Below are 17,911 nucleotides of genomic sequence, written 5' to 3'. Positions count from 1 at the left end.
GAGAGAACTGTGCCTGCGAGACAAGTTGATGGCTTGAATGCCCCAATTTTCGTGACAGTGACGTCACGTCGTCAGGTAAAACTGACGAATCACGTCGCCACCATTTAGCAAGCGGCGCATTTTGACAGACAACTCTTTTCGCCAATCAAATGTAAGTGATTAGTGAGCCTAGGCGGGATTTACCAGCATTTGTTATGGAAGATGTCATTCGCGAGAGCTATGATAACTGCGTCAAAGTCAAGAGTATTGAGCCTTGTTAGGTATATGTCGTATATTGTCGATAATAATGAGAAATATATGTAAACAATATGTGTGAGAGCGGACTAGTGTAAATCGATCGAGTTATTTAGCAAGCTAACCTTAGATACTACCGCAAGGCTATGTTAGCTAGCCAAACCTAGCTCGGAGAACGTTTGCATCAAAAAGTCATTCTGCTGTTCCCATGCTATTTCACATTAACACAGTGATCGCTTTTTAGGGCGTCCGCGCTCGTGAACAACCTTCACGTGATCCGACAGTCAAACCGTCGTCTGCCAAGCCCACAGCCCCTTTACTCAGCGGGAGTCCTGCGCTTCAGCAGCGCCTCAGCCCAGGAGCAGCCAGCCAGCCAGTCAGAAGATAAAGTCTACCTCACTGAGTCATGTGTGAAGGTTAGCTTCAACCATTCTGCATCCTGCTCAGATTGTGTATGTAGTCACTGTACTTTGCATGCTATTCACCATTCCCATGTCCATTTAATCCAGAGACTAGGGGAGATCATGGAGAAAGGAGAGTATCTGAGAATACACGTGGAGGGAGGAGGTTGCTCTGGGTTCCAGTACAAGTTTTCTGTTGAGAAAACCAAAAACGAAGATGACAGGTAAACTGCAAGTAATCTACCATCGTCGATGTCGACAACGAAGAGTTGTTTAATCCAACCAGTACCTTTACATTTTTTCAGAGTGTTTGAGCAGGGAGGAGTAGGAGTTCTCGTGGACCAAGACAGCCTTGAGTTTGTGAAAGGAGCCACAGTGGACTTTAGCCAGGAGCTGATCCGCTCGACCTTCCAGGTGCTGAAAAACCCCCAGGCTGATCATGGTTGCTCCTGTGGCAGCTCCTTCTCTGTCAAACTATGACTGCACAGAGCACTACAGGACTAGCCACTGTGCATGATAAACTGGTAAATCATCATTATGCATGAGTATGAATTACGTCCCCATTTCAGTTGTAATAACTTCCTGTTGTGGTAGTGACACTTTTGGAAATATTGCAGAACATTATTTAGTTTTAACTGGGTGGAAAGAATAATGAAGAACTGAATGATGGCAGGTAAATTGATTATTTTCTTGCTCCTGTGAAGTTAATAACAATCAACAGTGCTAATCAACATCTTTACAGTGTTTGTTTGTAATTTGTCATGGATTCAAAATAAAAAAGGCATAGAGGACAAGAACGCTTACACAATTGGGATTGGTGTTCAGTGCAGTGACTACATTTGCCTTTGTATGTAAAATATGTACATAGTGTATCTATAAATAGTTAAATATATATGTGGTTGTTTCATCACAAATAAAATTAAGTGAATGAGATTTTTACCTTCTGTGTTTTTTATTTATTATATATAAAACTATTTTTAATGAATAGGAACCATTTCATGAAAATGAGAAAGAAAGAAATGTTTTGCTACTTGTAAATAATAATTTAATCTTGTCATTACATTGGTTACTGAATCACCTTATTCCTGTTCTTCTGATTTATTTTTCTGTTCCTAATATGGGTTTGATAAAATACCATTACATTTTTAATCAGAGGTTAGTGTTGTGTTGTGAGTGCTAGATGTCAGTGTTGCTCAGACATTAAGTAAATGATCAGTTCTTTATTCTATGATAGTTTTGCCAAGACATTGTTAAGAAATCCATATCCCACTACTCCCAGTATCACAGTATAATGAATTTACCACTGCATTGTGTACGCTTACAGTGTGATACAGTAGAGCATTTAAGTATTGTATCTAAACATAAAAGTACTCCTATTCCTGTTGCATTTTACAGTAACACTAAATGTATGATGACTGAAATTTGAGACAAATAAATAGGAGTTTAATGCAAACATTTCAGTCAAGATGCAGAACTAACATTTATTAATTAACATATATCCAAATTCATGGTGTTAATATTCAAATTGCAAGATCATTAGGAAATATTACAAATGTTCAATGTTTAAAATAAAGTTTACAGGAAGAAAACAGATGTAACTTACTTGAAAGTAACTAACATTAAAAATCAATTTAATTAATGAGGACTTAATTGGAGCAATTGTATTTTTTATATTTTAACCTAAACTGTATCCCTTTAAAAAGGCCTGATGTCACTTGATCAGTTCACAGTTTGAACTGGGAAGATTATGGAGAACAATTAAATAGAACGGTCATCAGTTCTATCAGTTCCCACTTCACATTCAGCATCATCTAGAAGGACCGAGTAACTTAATTAAAACAACAACAAATGAGAAAGAAAACCTTAAAGTCTACAAACACATGAAAAATGTTACTGGAGAGGAAAAGAAATACGTAGTAAGTGAGTTATATAAGTCTGAAAACAAATTGTCACTTTGCTAGTTGTTAATCTTTCCAAACCCTCCAGTTAGATCTGCCCCAGCCCTAATGCAATGCAATAAACTACCTGCATTCATGTTACTGCACCTCTGTACTACTCTGATGTTTTGGCTGAGGCTGTGTATACGCACTGAGGGATACGCTAGCTTCAGAATGCTCACATATGGATATGTCTTCTCTTCACATCTACATAAAGATCAGGCAACGGGGACATCAGTAGTTTGAATCATCAGGGTTTACATTATGACATATGTGTAAATATTCAAATTATTATAAAGTAAGTGAGGTACAGTAACTCACCACAGGTGAACTTCACACTGACAGTGTAGCTGTGTGATCTGTGGAGGCGACGAGGCTCAGTGGTACACCAATGTGTACTGAGTAGACTTTATTATGAGTGGCTGAAGAAAAGTGGGTCAGAAGATCTAAGCACAACAAGAATGTTAAGAATAATTCAAGATTTAAAAAACTTTAATAATCCCATAGGGAAATTATTTTGCACACTTGCACGCTGTCACGGTTGGTTGTACACAATGAGGTGGGGAAATAAAGAAAGAATGCAAACACATCTACATACACTCACATCTACTTACTAGCTAAAGTTTATTATACATGTTATTGCCCTGATGAAGATCAAGGCACCCTTACTAAACTATATCATTAAAGGAAACCTAAGGTTCTTATTCAAGTACTGTATATAATATGATGAATTACTACCGTGCTTTTGTTTAAGAGCTTCAGTTTTTTTGTTTGTAGCAGCGACTTTACTGCATAGCAGCATTTCCAGCCTACAAACCTGTACATCCACTTGATTCACAGTCTGAAACTTACCACAGGACTCAAACTTTACCATCTCTTCGCAGGTCAATCCGATCAAGCTCAACAACACGATGACGCCAGTCCTTGGTCCGTGTTTCTTAATAGAAACTACAAACTCGGGTAAATAGAAATGTTCCAGCTCAACATTTAACTGCCTGGTGACACTGTATATACAGTAGTTTGTCTCCTGCTGAACAGCATTCTGTAAAAGCTGATCAGCAGGAATCAAACTGCGAATATAATGTTCAAATGTTCAGTTTACACTGACACACATTAAATACAACTAGCAGGTTTATGTTGAGTCACAAAACAGGTTTTATGTCAGTGTTGCAGTGCGAGGAGTCAAACAGTGAGTGTTTTACTGATTCCTGCAAACTGATTTCAACCAAACTTCAAATCAACGTTGCCTTTTTTATTAAAGTGTAATATAAGAAACATCTCACAAAAAATATACAAAAAAGAATATATATAAATGATATTTACACTGGTGTAATGTAAATCAAAATATGCAGCAACATGTTGTAGTAAGTCTTAATACAAGGACCAATATGTTTTGCACTTTTCATATTTTCTCTCTGATACTCTGAACATTCCATTTAAGTAATATATGGAACGACACAAAAAACAAACTCACGGTTGAAAAAGTCACACCACTCAATGCATAAAAATGCGACATTAATACAGCAGCAGCACACTGGAAACCGCAACACTCAGAAACACAGAAATATCAGTACATCTCGTCTTTTTGTTTGCTGAGGATTTTGGTTTGGACAGATTGTCTTCCATTAAGCCATGCACACCCACGAACCACAAGCAAATCCTCAAACATCTACACGCCCTTTCACATGAGGGAGAGACTGCAGAGAGAGGTTACAGGTCAACCCATCAACAACACGAGCACAGAAACAAACCATGAATAAACCATGGGGGCGACACAGTGACCAGGTCAGGTGTACAGTGCATAGTATGCTTTGGCATGCTGACATCCAGAACATAACAGTGGATGTTACATTCAGGAGGAAGGCCACAGGATTTGGAATCACCAGTAAAAATAGGACGACAAATGAGTAAGTGATGCAAAAAATGGAAACCGTACAAAAGAATCCAAACCCGCATATGTTCAACACTCAGATTAAGGCTGATTCAGTTTGCTACATGTAAAAAATGGCAACGCCAGTAACACTGTGTCTGGATCTGTCGAGAGGCAAACCCAGATTTGATCCTTCTGAAAAACGAGGACTGAAGTGATGGAGAGTTTTTTTTTCCCTGTGATGACGTGATGATACCTGTGTTCACAAGCACAACTACTGCTGTGATGAACATGTCCACAAACGCATGCACCTAGTTCAGAGGCAGTAAAGTCATGTAGCCACTATACTGGGAGTCCTTTACAAGCTGCCAGGTCGCTCCTTCTCGTCCTGCAAATACCCCTTTCAGCAGATGTTCTGGTCCCGGTCCGAGGCTCAGTGGGGGGTGTGGACACAGCGCCACACGAAGAGGCTAAACAGGTCAGAACATAAGGAGCATGAACAGAAGCACTAGCAGATTTCTCATTTCTCAGCGTGTGTTACAGTCTGACCTTCTGTCGTCTCCGCCGGCACTGACCACGAAGCGATCTCCGTTGGTGAAGCGGATGTTGGTCAGGTGAGCAGCGTGACCCAGAAAGCGTTTGTGTTTGGCCTAAATCAGATCACACGTCACTTTTCTACTGCAACAGGTTTACAGTTTTACAGAAATCACACTCACAAACTTCTCTGGACACGGGAAGTCGAACAGCTTCACCATCCCAAAGTCGTCGCCGGTGACGATGTTGAGGCCTGAGTGGGAAACGCAGGCGCAGGTGACGTCTGCTTTGTCGCTGTTGCGGGACCAGATTCCAATGACCTCGTCCCCAAGAACACTGGACACGGAACGAGAAGGAGACACTGGCTCAAACTCAGCCCATTCATTAAAAGCCCGGTTTGGAGTCCTGACACTGAGACTCTGACCTGGTCCATGCGGCCCAGGTGATCCTATCGATGTGGGACTGCTCCGTGAGCTGCTTCCCAGACGGCACCTCGTACACCAGTCGTTTATAAGCGCCGGTGGATATCTGACAACGACAGTACAGACTTACAACCGTTCAACATCCGGCTCTAACGTGTCCCGTCACCGTCTCTACCTGGACGTAGGCGCTGTCTGCAGAGAAGTCCATCTGCATCACGAAGCTGGGGATGTCCCTGCAGCTGTTGATGCGGTTGAGCTGCGGGCCGAGCGTCAGGTCGTAGAAGTCCACCGCGCTCTCTGTGGAGCCCACGGCCAGGTAGCGCGAGTTTGGACTGAACCTGTGGAGGAGGAGCAGCGTTACCAACGGCGGCTTCCGGCGCCGCCGCGCAGAAGAAGTGATCGGAACCTGATGTCCTGAATGGGGGAGCGCCGGTCCCTCTTCTTGCCCCAGATTTTGAGCGAGGTGACGAGCAGGATGATGAACTCCCCGTTCTTCATGCCGATGGCGACCATGTCTCCTTCAGGACTGTAGCTGATGGCGCGAGCTGGGTGGCCCAGGTTCACCTTATTGAGCATCTTCTGTTTCCCCACACAGATAAATCCATATATTTACACTAATAATTCCTCGGAGAACCAGAGGTGTGTGGTTGGACCTGACCTTCTCTGCTATGTCCCACAGACGCACCGTCCCGTCCTCTGCAGCAGACAGGAACACGTCTCTGGACGGATGAGCTCCCAAACCCCAGATGGGCCCGTCCATGTGTCCGTTCACCAGGATATTGCACGCTGCATTCTTTTCTCCGACCTCGATGATCTCCGCGTTCCTGGTGCCCACGAGGATTTTACCCTGACACACAGTAAGATCGCGTCACGCACAGAACGTGGGTCCTGAAATGAGCGGATTACGGAGAAGCCTACTTTTCCCCTGCACACGGAGCGAACGCAGTCTATGATCTGTCCAGTTTCCAGTCGAAAGGCTCTGCAGCGTTTGAGCTCCTGGTCCCAGAGCTTCAGAGCGCCGCCCTCCTTTGACCTGTGCACAAACACAAACCTGTGTCCTCCAGCGGCAGGAAGCCAACGCATTCAGATGCCTGATCCTGCACTTACGGCCTTTCTTTGCCTCCGGTGACGATCAGGCCGTCCCTCAGTGTGGTGTACATGGTGAACACTGGGCCTGTGTGAGCTTTGGCCACTATTCTGACTAGAATGTGCTCCTTCCACACACACACATCCCCACTTATGGTACCTGTAAATGTCAAGTTATTCTGAAAAGAAAACAAATCTGCACTAATCTAGTGGCCTAAGAGAGCACAGCAAACAATGCAACAGCACTTCAGCACGTTTGGGGAGAAAGTGTGGGATTCAAATATCAGCGGCATCGCGCTTCTAGTTGGGACCAATGGATTATTTGATGTTTCTGGAGAGACTTACAGCTCCAAACGCCACAGACAGCATGGTCTGCATCCGGGCGTCCTCTATCGAGCTCAGCACTCCTTTCTTGCTGAGTAGAGCTCGACCCGCTAAGGTCCAGAAGCGCACGTGTTTGATGCCCACGGACACGAAGTGTGTGTCCGAGTCCGGACGGAACTCTGCTACAAAGATCCTCTGGGTGTGACCTACGCGACCGGCCACTTTGGCACCTGAGGAAGGAAGCGCAGGCAGTGAGAGCGCGGCCCCTGCGTGACTGAAAGCTGCGTGGACGCACCGCACGCGCACCTTCCTGCCACTTCCAGATGGTGACGGTGTGTTCGGGATCCAGGCCCACTGACAGCAGGAGTTTCCCTGTGGCGCTGAAGCTGACGGAGCAGACCCCACTGGAGTGGAAGCAGCGCAGCACCGACAGCGTCTGTTTGCTCATGGCGTCCCACACGTGAATGGATGGAGACGTGGCTGAGAACGACACAAGGCCCGAATGAACCTGACCTGCACTTTATTACTTCACTCATTCGTTTAATATTAAGATTGTTTCGTGTGTGTAATATTCTAAACGCTTTAACAGTGTTTTTCCACAATATATAAAATATTATTATTATTATTATTATTGGAGTTCACTTCTTCATCATGTTTTATTGCTTTTAAATTTATATTTACATTATTCTAGAAGAACCAATTCAGCAGCGTTTCATAACTGAAAGGCTTCAATCAGTTGGCCACTAGATGGCAGTAACTTAAAGAACATAATAATTAAATTATTATTAGATTTGCTTTCTTACCTGACATGTCACCAGTGTCACCTGAAATGAAAGGAAATTGAATGAAATGGTTGAATGACTTAAAAAAAGTTCACATTAGCAAAAGGATTTAAAGGAAATTTACTATTTTATAGCTGTGTTCAGTTATGTACAGTGTCATTTAGCTTGTGTAGCACAGATGCTTGTAGGAGGAAGTGTTGATTCAATCCTCTGCACATGACACAACAAGAAACAGGGAAGAAGAACAACGCTGCGGGCGACACAGGAGGTCAACCCCTCACAAACATACCTACTTGGCCAGTTGCCACCACGTTGGGGAATTTGGGATGCTGATTGATTGTCAGGCACAGAATGTCGTCACTGTGTTCTACATAGAAACTTTGGCAGGCTGTGAGAAAACGCAAAATGCACGCACGCACACACACACACACACACACACACACACACACACACACACACACACACACACACACACAGTGATGTTAAGTTTGTTTCCAGCATCAGAGCGTGTGTCCGTGTCCTCTGTCCACTCACAGGTCGTCAGGTTGAGCACGATGCCCACCGAGGCTGTGTGGTAGATGATGTCCGCCCCCTCGTTCAGGTAGTGCACGTTGTTGCGGCAGTCGTTGCCACGGTAACCGAACACCAGCTCCAACACCAGGTCCTGCGAGAGAGTCAGAGGAAGAAAGGCAGAAGGTCGGAGAGGTCGACGCCATGACAACCAAGATGTTCTGAGCTGAGCATCGTTATTCCATTACAGCATGGTCAGAGCCCCTGGAGAGGCCGTCTGGACACAGTCCGTCTTCCAGATGTTTGAATCGTGTCAAACCTCCTTCTGATTATGTCGCGTCCGCCATCTGTGGGTGTAATAATTAATCATTTGTTGTGTTCAGATGAGGCTTTACCTCGATGGGTCTCTTCTTTTTGCCAACGTTGTTGGTCTGCAGCTTCTCTGGCAGTGGCAGTGCTCGGCTGACTGGAGGCCTGAAGGACAGAGCGAATGTCTGAGCGCGAACGTACTGTAGTGTGTGACTCAGACACGGCCGTCCATGAAAAATGAATAAAACTATAATAGTTTGAAATCAGTTGCAACATTTCATCTGACGTAGTACTAACTTAAAAGCAGCACAGTGAGTGACCTACCTCGACCCTCTTCACCGCAGCAGAAAAAAAGAAAAAAAAGAGAAAGATTAGAAAGATGTTTCACTGCTTCTCAATGGACACGCACATTAACACGGAGCCGCTGAGGACATACAGGAGTTATCGTTGCGTAACCATGGCAACCAAGTCCATTTCTATGACAACTGCAACCCAGAAGATGTTGCATGGATGTTATCTATAACCCAAAGTCTGTGTAAGTATTATATAAGCATTATAATAATGGGAAGTTAAAAAAATGAATGGTTCATAAAACATTTCTGGTTTAAAGTGTAAAGATTCACTGACACGTCTTGTTCTTGTTCAGAAAAGTCTAAATGTTTAAAATACCTGACAACCCCTTGTCTTCAAGTGGAAGTAAAGAAGGAAGCAGGGTGGTGACAGCCAAGGAAAGAAGAGAAGCAGAAACGGAGGAATTAAGTCAAAGTGAGAGAACCTCGGGAGGAGAAGCTTGTTGTTGAGCAGGAATCCTCTCACCTCTCGTCCACAGACGGCTCCTTCAGCTGCAGGTGGGGCTTGACCCCCGTCATGGGGCGCATGTTGGTGGATAAGGCCTTGATGGTGTAGCTGATCTCGTTTTCTCTCGTCACGTCGCTGTCATAACCTGACGAGGGGCAAGACTGGGTTCACCTTTGACCTCAGCAGCACGGACATTAGGCGACTGCAGCCGCAGAAAGAAGGTCCCACCTCCGTCGTCCTCGCTCTCGATGTCCGACTCCTCGCTGTCGCATTGTTTTAGTTCGCGGTGGCCCTCGGGCTCGTGGGTCCAGATCATGAGGCACGTGTCGCCTCCACCCACGGTCACCAGGAGGCCGTCGTCATGGCTCCACCGCACGTTGGTGACATGTGTGCTGTGGGCCACGTAGCGCTTGAACTTTGCATACTTGCCCTGGGACACAAGCGCAGCATTTACTCGTGTTCGCTACGAGGCGCTCGCCTGCATCTTTCATCCGGACCCCGGAGGCGTTACCTTGACCGGGTATCTGAAGAGCTTGACGTATCCCAGGTCGTCTCCCGTCGCGAGCACCTTCCTGCTGTTGCTGAGACAGGCCGCGCTCACCTCGGTCACCTCGCTCAGCACCGGCCAGACCCCCTCCACGGACGGACCCAGGACACACGTCCACGTGCTCCAGTCGATCTTCTCCACCTGAAGCCGGCGATGATAATGGGTAATAGAGGACAGGAAGCTCCACCGAGACGTGACCCAGCAGCATCTATCATCTCTGACCCTCATCGTCTTAACGCGTTACGTCTCGTCTGTATTAAACGCTATCCCACTTCCACTGACAAAATTAGAGCGATACTGGTGAAAAGTGGGCCGTGTTAATGCTTCGCTGCCCTTCCTGCAGCCTCCTGTGATCCCGGGGGGAGGGGGGGGGGGGGTTCTCACCTCTGTAGCTGGGATCGTCTGCCTTTTGCCGCGCGGAGCCTCGAAGAAGAACTGCTCCTTGGCGCCCGTGTTGACCTGCAGCAGTTTTCCTGTGAGGAGGACGACGGTCACTGACGTGTGTGTGTGTGTGAGTGTTGACCTGCGTTTTGGCGCATGTGCGAGGGAGCGCGTTTACCTCTCTTGTCCCAGTCCAGGTGAGTTATGTAGTTGAGGCATCCTTTGCACACGCCCACACGTTTGCTGCTCATCACGTTGTAAATGTCCACAAACGTGTCCCCCGATGCTACTGCCAGGTACTTCCCAGCACCTGAATCAGCAGAGAGAGAGCGAGAGTCCCAGTGTATGAAAACATCATTCATGTTCATCTATTCAATTATTGAATCGATGCCTCCTTTGAGCCATTCAGAGATTTCTAGTCTCAGGTGAAGGGATGCAGTCGAGCTCAGAGACAGGATCCTGTGCATTATGAATTAAGGCTAAGCGTCCAGGAGAAGAGAGTTTCGTCTCTTGCTCTCACTTCGTCCACCCCCACTGTTTCCCATTACTCTCGTGCCGTCTCTGTGTCTGGCCTCATTAGAGAAGACTATTAATTTAGATGAGGCCTGCAGCAAAACCCCCGACTCACAGTGGGAGAGGGACACACATACTGTACCACCTTCACTAACTCACACTAAGATCTGTGGACTTCTCATTGAAAGAACAGGTGAAGGAAGAGGCGCAGACCTGGAGAGAATCTGATGTCAGAGATGACGTCCTTCCGATGGTGGAAGGACACCAAGTCCTCCAGCGTGTCTGCGTTCACTATGAGGAAGCTGCCGTCATTCAGACCCACCGCCAGGGCTTTGCCGTCAGGGGAGAAGCAGCAGCAGCGGCCGCCTGTGGAGGACAGCGTGTTTGTTAGAGCTCGGGGAGCGTTCCCGGGTGCGAAGCGGAGCGCGGCGGACCTTTGCGGAGCTTGCGTACGGCCAGCATGCAGTGGCTGGGCGAGAGGTCCCAGATGCGCAGGGTCTTGTCATCGCTGACGGTGGCACAGAAAGGGAGGTGGGGATGAGTAGCGAGGCCCCACACCTCTCCCTCCATGTGACCCTGCAGACACACAGCCCAAGAATGCTTCATGTGCGGTGGCTCAACATCACATCAGTAAACTGACCTCTGTTTCTGTAGGACTTGCACATAAAAACCTAATATTAAGAATCAAGCATATATTATTAAAAGGCTAAACATACAGAATCTAACATCCAAAGAATAGACAAACCACAATCCATCACATTCTCAGCTCATTATCTCTTTCTCTCCATTCATTATTTAAGTTTCAGTCATTTGTGTGTAAAAATGACACCTTGGCAAAAAGTCAAGCCGAGTGTTCGCTGTGGTGTCAGCATAATATTTAATGAATCATCAACCTTTCAAATCTTGCCGACTTGGGACATGTTCACCCCCACTACAGCTGTCATGCTGCCGACCAGCAGCTCATCCCACTGCGATAATGACACGCAGCACAGGCTGAGCGGGACGTCTCGTGTGTTATCACCTGGACCAGGAGAGTGATGGGTCCGCTCTTGTCCACCTCCAGGATCTCACCGTTCTTGGTCCCCACTAGGATGTGGCCGTGGCCGAGGGATATGGCACGTATGGAGGGGTTGTCCTCCAGGAGCAGCCCTGTGGAGGGATTCATCCCAGCACATACTTTAATTAAAGCTCTGAATGCTGGTGAAACCCACACCTGTATGGTTGTGTTATACTGTATATTTGCCCGTGTGGGTGGAGATTTAGAATAATCGTCCACCTTTAGAGCCGGGGGCCAGGACTGCTCGTTTGATGGCATAGGTCTTGAGGCACCTCTCGAAAGTGTCGTCCCACAGGGCTACGATTCCGTCCTTTCCTCCAGTCACAAATCCCTGCGCAGAAACAGACGGGCCCATTTAAAGCTGCAATAATCCCCTGCTGATCAAACAGTTAGTCTGAACGGAATATTTGAATTAAACTGGCCAGTAAAAGCAGTGTGTGTGTGTGTGTCTGCGTGTGTGTGACGGACCTTTTCCAGAGCGTGCATGCTGAAAACAGGGCCATCGTGAGCCTTGACAGTCTTAATCAGGAACATGTCCCTCCAGATGCAGATGTCGCCCGTGCATGTGCCTGAAAACACCATCTCCTCCGACCAGCCGTACACCGCACACATCATGGTCTCCGTCTTCCCCATGCTCCCCTTGCGTCCAATTAAACCGCCACCTGGGAGGCAAAGCGTCAACTCTGTCACAGCTGATCCAGAGTCAGTCCCATAATGGTAATAATAATGATGATGATGAAAGCAGACGTTTCACCAGCTTTATGCCAAAACTTCATGTGCTTCACTCCGGCTGTGATGAGCTTGTCAGGCAGGTAGGGGTTTATCTTGACCACAAATATCTTGTCCTTGCTTCCCCTGGAAAACAAAGACATTTTTAAGGATTGTACAGAAACTAGACGGCCCCCTTTAAACACTTTTCAATCTTCTGGGGTTTCCTTACACAATATGAATGCGAGCAGCCAGTGTCTGGCCCTGTCTCATGCACTGAACCAGAAGTGACGCCTAAAGTTCAAGTTGCTGCCCTTTGAGTTAGTGCATTAGTCTGAGCCTCAGTGAAGCAGGACAATGCTGTGTCTTTGTTCCTGTCCGTCCCTGCTTAGCTCTGCCTCACTGTGTCTCCAGCCACGTCCAGACAAGACAGGCCCGGCTGTGCTGGGCCCATTTGCCCCCGTCCGCCTCACTGCACTGCCCACCAGGGTCTGCAAAGGACATTAGTGCAGCTTCAAGCCTTCCCTGGGCTGCAGTGGGATCCTTGCACACAACTCACGGGAGGGCAACCCACATTGCACTGCTCCAAACTCGCCAGAGGGGATTTCAGTGGAGGAGACGCTAAATATGAAGTAGGTCGAGCAACAAAGCAAAAGCAGAGATATTCTGGGATGTGGATATTTTCCAGTTATGGTTCATTCCGGCTTCCAGGTTGGATAATTTCACCTTCCGTGAAATTGGAAAGCGTCTGATAAACACATCTCATGCTTTGCAGCTATTTAAGTGAGGGTCTGGTAACGTGATCCCCTCGCATGGAATGCACACGCCTGGTGTGTGTGTCACAGATCCGGTCACATGTGCTGTATCATTTACACCCAGTGTGCACGGTCACCATTTGCATCCACGTCTGGGGCAGAGCAGGAAATCAGGATCAGGCCATTCGCTGAGAAACGCAGCTGGAATACGTTTAACGAGCTGCTTAGTTTTTATGTAACAATTAGTTACTGTCGTTAACTCAAACCTGTAAAATGTGTGTGATTTCCAGCTGTAGCTTCATCTTTTTTATTACTTGATCTTGTTAAACCAATTATTTGTACCTTGAAGAAGGTTTGAACTGTTTCTAGTGAAAATAAAATCTGTGTGGATTTAGCAGCACGAGTCCATGGATGATAAATTAAAAGTAATTCTCTTTAATTATGGATGTACAGTAGAGCCGAGGCCCTGGGGTAAAGCTTCCACTCCAGCCGTTCAGACAGGATGAAGTGCTGCAGCGGCGGCGCTTCATAATCTAAAAGATAAATCTCCTTCTCCCCCATCCTCCATCAATTACACTGTCAGCCCAGCGCTGCAAAGTAGCCTCAATTAAATCCTCACACATAAACGTCCACGTTTAAACTAACAGTCTTTATAATTAACCGGAGCGCAGCTGCTGCGCTGAAAGGCCCACCTGAACCCGGCTCCACTCACCGCATGGCCGACAGCTTCTCTCCCTTCCTCCAGTCCCACAGCATGATGGTGTGGCTGTCGTCCAGGCCGACCGAGGCCAGACGCTTGCCGTCGGCTGTGGACACAGGACCGGTCCGTTAAGCAGCGCACGGACGGGCCAGAACCTGCCGGCGCTTGTTAGTGACATGAAAGCAGCCTGTGGGTTTGATCAGCGGCAGGAGATTCACTGACAGCGTCTGCTGTGTCTGTCTCCAGCCAATTAAAGGGCGGAGACGAGCGGCTCCACCTTGATGCTGTCCGACCGGTCACTCAGAACCGGCAGGAATCGGCTTTGCTGCGCGTAAATTGGCCGTCTTGTAAATTTGCTTGTTTCGTTCATGCCTGAAGAAGCGCTGCCTTTCATGTCTGGGGGCGTTTATGAAGCCGAGGTGCAGCGCGTGGCAGCGGTGGCACGTTTACCTGAGAAGTCCAGCGCACACACTCCGAGCTGGTGGGAGCCCCTCAGCACCGACAGCGGCTTCAAGGCCTCCGTGTCCCAGATGTGGATGGAAGAGTCTCTGCCGACCTGAACACACAACACAACGAGCCCACGGTTCATTTGCACTAGAACTCTGACAGCGAGGACTCTTAGCGACGGCTACCTGGCCTGTTGCTACGTAGTCCTTGAGCGGATGAATGGCCAGACAGAGGATGTCGTCATCGTGGCCCATGTAGAAGCGCTGGGTGTTCTGCTGCCGGTTGTACACGACCCCCACGGCGGCCACGTGGTAGACGATCTCCCCGCTCTGGGTGTAGAACAGGTTGCTCCTGCAGTCGTAGCCCCTGTAGCTGCACAAAGGCAGAGACCGGGTCAAATGAGGGCTGTAGTGGGTCATTATTCAGGCGTTCATGCTGCGTTCCAGTTTTTCTACCCGTGAATGAAGTGCAGCTTCACGCCACTGCCCGGAGCTCGCTCTCTCTTCTTCATGGCCGTGGTTCTGTGTTTCTCCTTGCACTGCTCTTTGAGCTGAGGTAGATCTTCTTTGTAAACCTGGGTGCACATGGAGTGTGGGGGGTGAAGCCCAGGCTCTTTATGGACACGCGTTCGCACACATTGGTTCAAACCTGTCGACGGTACGTGAGCTGCGTCTCCTGCTCGATTTCCGAGTCCATCTCCGGCACGTCGGACTGGTCAGAATCGGACTCTTCGCTGTTGGAGTCGGCCAGGATCTCTGCAGGCAGAACCGCTGCTTTAAAAGCTTCAGATCAGACAACTATGCAGCTGCACGCACACAAATACAAGATGCTGCAACGTGCGTGGCTCATGTGATGAAGCTGTGGCATCTACTTTACAGACGCCCGTGCGTCACAGTGACATTGCTCAAGACAAACACATTAAAATGCTGATGCAGCAGTGAAGTCGTGCCAAGACGAGGCAATAAACCGAAGCGGCAGCTAAGTGCGGCTACTCACAAGATCCATTAAGGAAATTAAAAGCAGAGACAGTCAGTGTGTGCTGCGCTTTCAGAAATCACAGCTGCACTGAGGAGGAAAATACGGCTCGGAAATGACAATGCATGAGAATGCAAGGTCACGGGACTGCTTTTAATTATTGCAGTGACTGTTCGAATGCAGAGATTTATAAAACGACTGCTCATGAAAACCTATGGCACAGTGAGCGCAGCATAATGAATGTTATGCATGGCTTCAAACGAGCTTCCAGAGGAAACGCACGCAGCTGACATCAACATTCCCATCAGGTTTCCCAACTTCCCCTAATTTCATAATGTCTCGCTGGCAGGAGACGCAGGCTTCGTGAGTAATGAACGTGGCTGGTCTCGGCACAAAGCTTCATTAAACGCTGCAATCACCAAATGGGCCGCTCAGAACCGGCGGGCCGGCGGGCGCGGGGTCTCACCCTGCGGCGCTATGTGCAGCGCGTCCTTGGACTTCCTCTCGGGAACAAACTTCCACTGGAACACGGAGTGATCGGCGCCGCCGATGGTCACGACCCACTGGCAGTCGTGCGACCAGCGGGCGTTGGTGATGTGGGCCGAGTGGCCCAAGTACTTCTTAAACTTCGCACCTGAGAACAAGAGCCACAGTGAGGAGGCGCCCGTCCGCTCCAGCTCCATATGAAACCGCCCTCTGTACCTTTTTTCACGCACGGGTACCGCAGCAGCTTCACTAATCCGTAGTCATCAGCTGTTACCAAGACCTGGTTGTTATAGTTGGCGTCCACCGAGTTGATGTCGTTGATGTCCGAGTACTTGGGCCAAATCCCGTTGACCTCGGGCCCCAGCACGCAGGTCCACGAGGCCCACTGCACCAGCTTCAGCTCCTCCCTGTTGGTCACCTCCTTCCCACCTCACCGGGAGAAAGACACACGAGATGTCACCGAGCCGCTCTGAGGCCGAAACGCGTCCCGCTTCGTCACTGCAGGTTCTGGAGAACCAGTACCGGCGCCAGCGCTTACTTGGCATCCGGTAGAAGAGCCTCCTGCCGCCGCCGTCGTTTATCTGCAGGTACTTGCTGTCTGTGGACCAGTCCATGTGCGTGATGAAGCTGCTGGAGCCGATGCACTCGCCCACTTTCTTGTAGCGCTGCACGACACCGTACACGTCCACGGAGTTGTCATTGGAGCCAACGGCCAAATGAGTCCCGTCGGGGGAATACTTCAACTCATGGATGGCCTCCTTCCTGTCCTTGATGTGCACCACCTCTGTCATGTCTCTGAAGGGGACGGAGGAAACACAGTTTGGCTCAAAAGCTGTTCTGGACAGAAAGTGAAGATGAAGTGTTCCTTCACTGATTTCCCAGATTGGAGCCTCCTCCCTCCCCTTTGATTTGAGCGCCCACCTGACTCTCAGCACGGTGAATGAGCCATCCTTCATCCCCAGAGCCAGATGAATGCCATCAGTGCTCACAGCTGCACATCGAATGGGCTCCTCCATGTTGCAGCGGGCTATTAGCGCGTGATCTATCAGGCTCCATATCCTGCAGACACAGGAGCAGGGCCGACGAGGGGAGATGAAAAACACTGATGAGATTACAATGGATCAAGCAATCAGAGCACAGATCCACTCAGAGGGATCGGATCGTCTGGACGTGCAAAATGAAAATATGAGGGCGTCTGAGGAGCCTGTCTTGGGTTTCCTGCAGCATTGAACTTTTTCGTGTCATTTGCATTAACTTAAAGCAGATGTGCCTTTCACTGTTTTCCGACCTGACTGAGCGGTCGTCGCTCCCCGTGATGGCCAGGGGTTTGGTGGGGTGCACGGCCAGCGCCCACAGCTCGCCCTCACAGTGGCCCTGCATGATGAGGAAGGGCTTGTTGCGGTCGTGGACCACCACCTCGAAGATCTCGCTGTCCTGCGTGCCCACCAGGATGTGGTCTCCGCGCCAGCACACGCTGCGCACAGACAGCCCTGAAACACACGCGCAGCGCACGTCAGGGTCCGAGAGGACGCGGACGCTCGGCCAATGGGAAGGGGAGACGGGAGGCGCCGTTTTAACAGGAAGTACAACGACAGCACGTGCTCTCGAGCCCTTCGGCGGCGGACTCTGGGTTGAGCGGTGGGAGGAGGATGGAGGGAGCATGTGCAGGACAGTATGTGGACATGACATCTGCATCTGCGAAGGAGCTGGGACCAACAGTCACCAACAGGTGAGGAACAGCGGAACAACGTGCAGACTGCACCAAACAGAGCTGCCATCGCTGCCTCACTGACTCCACCCACCTCGGCTATTTTCACCTCTAGCTACTGATAGGTCCAAGATTACAGTCGAAGGAGAGAAAGAAAAGGAGGGTTAGGACAACAGGCGTGACAGGTGCAGAGGAAGCTGCTCGCGACCTTTCGGTGCTCAGATTAAAGGAGGAGGCTGTGTGACATCACCTTTATATCCTTGGTCTGTTTCCCTGAGATCAATGACAGTAATTGGTTTGAAGTTGAGATCCCACAGCCGGACGCAGCCGTCGCGGCCTCCGGTGGCGAAGCCCTCTTCACAGGCATTCATGCTGAAAATCCCTGACTGGAGGAAATGACAGGCTGTCAGTGAGGATCTGCAGCATA

General features: G+C 48.6%; 2 protein-coding genes across 5 annotated transcripts in view; one reads left to right on the top strand and one right to left on the bottom strand.

The window, feature by feature from the left end:
- Positions 1–125: 125 nt before the first annotated feature.
- Positions 126–1,568, top strand: isca2 (iron-sulfur cluster assembly 2). The gene is made up of 4 exons (XM_029139243.2): positions 126–260; positions 479–650; positions 744–859; positions 941–1,568. Exons 1-4 carry the CDS (start codon positions 202–204, stop codon positions 1,113–1,115), a joined length of 522 nt encoding a protein of 173 aa, XP_028995076.1. The 5' UTR covers positions 126–201; the 3' UTR covers positions 1,116–1,568.
- Positions 1,569–3,809: 2,241 nt separating this feature from the next.
- eml5 (EMAP like 5) overlaps positions 3,810–17,911 on the bottom strand; it is a 23,542-nt gene continuing 9,440 nt past the window's right edge. Inside the window, exons 6-44 of one of the 4 annotated variants that reach the window (XM_029139223.2) lie at positions 17,735–17,870; positions 17,065–17,266; positions 16,698–16,835; positions 16,315–16,571; positions 15,993–16,205; positions 15,757–15,924; positions 14,964–15,070; positions 14,771–14,889; positions 14,501–14,687; positions 14,319–14,424; positions 13,881–13,974; positions 12,460–12,560; positions 12,174–12,367; positions 11,925–12,036; positions 11,670–11,797; positions 11,083–11,224; positions 10,862–11,014; positions 10,314–10,445; positions 10,139–10,227; positions 9,719–9,895; positions 9,436–9,637; positions 9,226–9,352; positions 9,079–9,093; positions 8,734–8,742; positions 8,496–8,574; positions 8,125–8,254; positions 7,880–7,978; positions 7,612–7,632; positions 7,115–7,288; positions 6,830–7,038; positions 6,506–6,663; positions 6,317–6,431; positions 6,057–6,245; positions 5,805–5,977; positions 5,574–5,736; positions 5,401–5,504; positions 5,159–5,312; positions 4,992–5,092; positions 3,810–4,912 (exon numbers count right to left, since the gene is read on the bottom strand). In XM_029139223.2, the coding sequence (XP_028995056.1) occupies positions 4,876–4,912; positions 4,992–5,092; positions 5,159–5,312; positions 5,401–5,504; positions 5,574–5,736; positions 5,805–5,977; positions 6,057–6,245; positions 6,317–6,431; positions 6,506–6,663; positions 6,830–7,038; positions 7,115–7,288; positions 7,612–7,632; positions 7,880–7,978; positions 8,125–8,254; positions 8,496–8,574; positions 8,734–8,742; positions 9,079–9,093; positions 9,226–9,352; positions 9,436–9,637; positions 9,719–9,895; positions 10,139–10,227; positions 10,314–10,445; positions 10,862–11,014; positions 11,083–11,224; positions 11,670–11,797; positions 11,925–12,036; positions 12,174–12,367; positions 12,460–12,560; positions 13,881–13,974; positions 14,319–14,424; positions 14,501–14,687; positions 14,771–14,889; positions 14,964–15,070; positions 15,757–15,924; positions 15,993–16,205; positions 16,315–16,571; positions 16,698–16,835; positions 17,065–17,266; positions 17,735–17,870 (5,214 nt within the window). In that variant the 3' untranslated portion in view covers positions 3,810–4,875. The other 3 variants (XM_029139225.2, XR_008693761.1, XM_055506041.1) reach the window with 3 other exon arrangements.

This window comes from Betta splendens, chromosome 22 (genome assembly GCF_900634795.4).
Source record: "Betta splendens chromosome 22, fBetSpl5.4, whole genome shotgun sequence".
Taxonomy (NCBI): Eukaryota; Metazoa; Chordata; class Actinopteri; order Anabantiformes; family Osphronemidae; genus Betta; species Betta splendens.
The sequence above is the reverse complement of the archived record's forward strand: the minus strand, read 5'-3'. Positions and strand labels throughout refer to the sequence as shown.

Excerpts from the sequence above, each read along its gene's own strand:
- isca2 (XM_029139243.2), top strand. The coding sequence starts at position 202 with ATGTCATTCGCGAGAGCTATGATAACTGCGTCAAAGTCAAGAGTATTG. Across the intron at positions 261-478 it reads AGAGTATTGAGCCTTGTTAG|GGCGTCCGCGCTCGTGAACA; the intron begins GTATATGTCGTA and ends ATCGCTTTTTAG. Across the intron at positions 651-743 it reads TCACTGAGTCATGTGTGAAG|AGACTAGGGGAGATCATGGA; the intron begins GTTAGCTTCAAC and ends CATTTAATCCAG.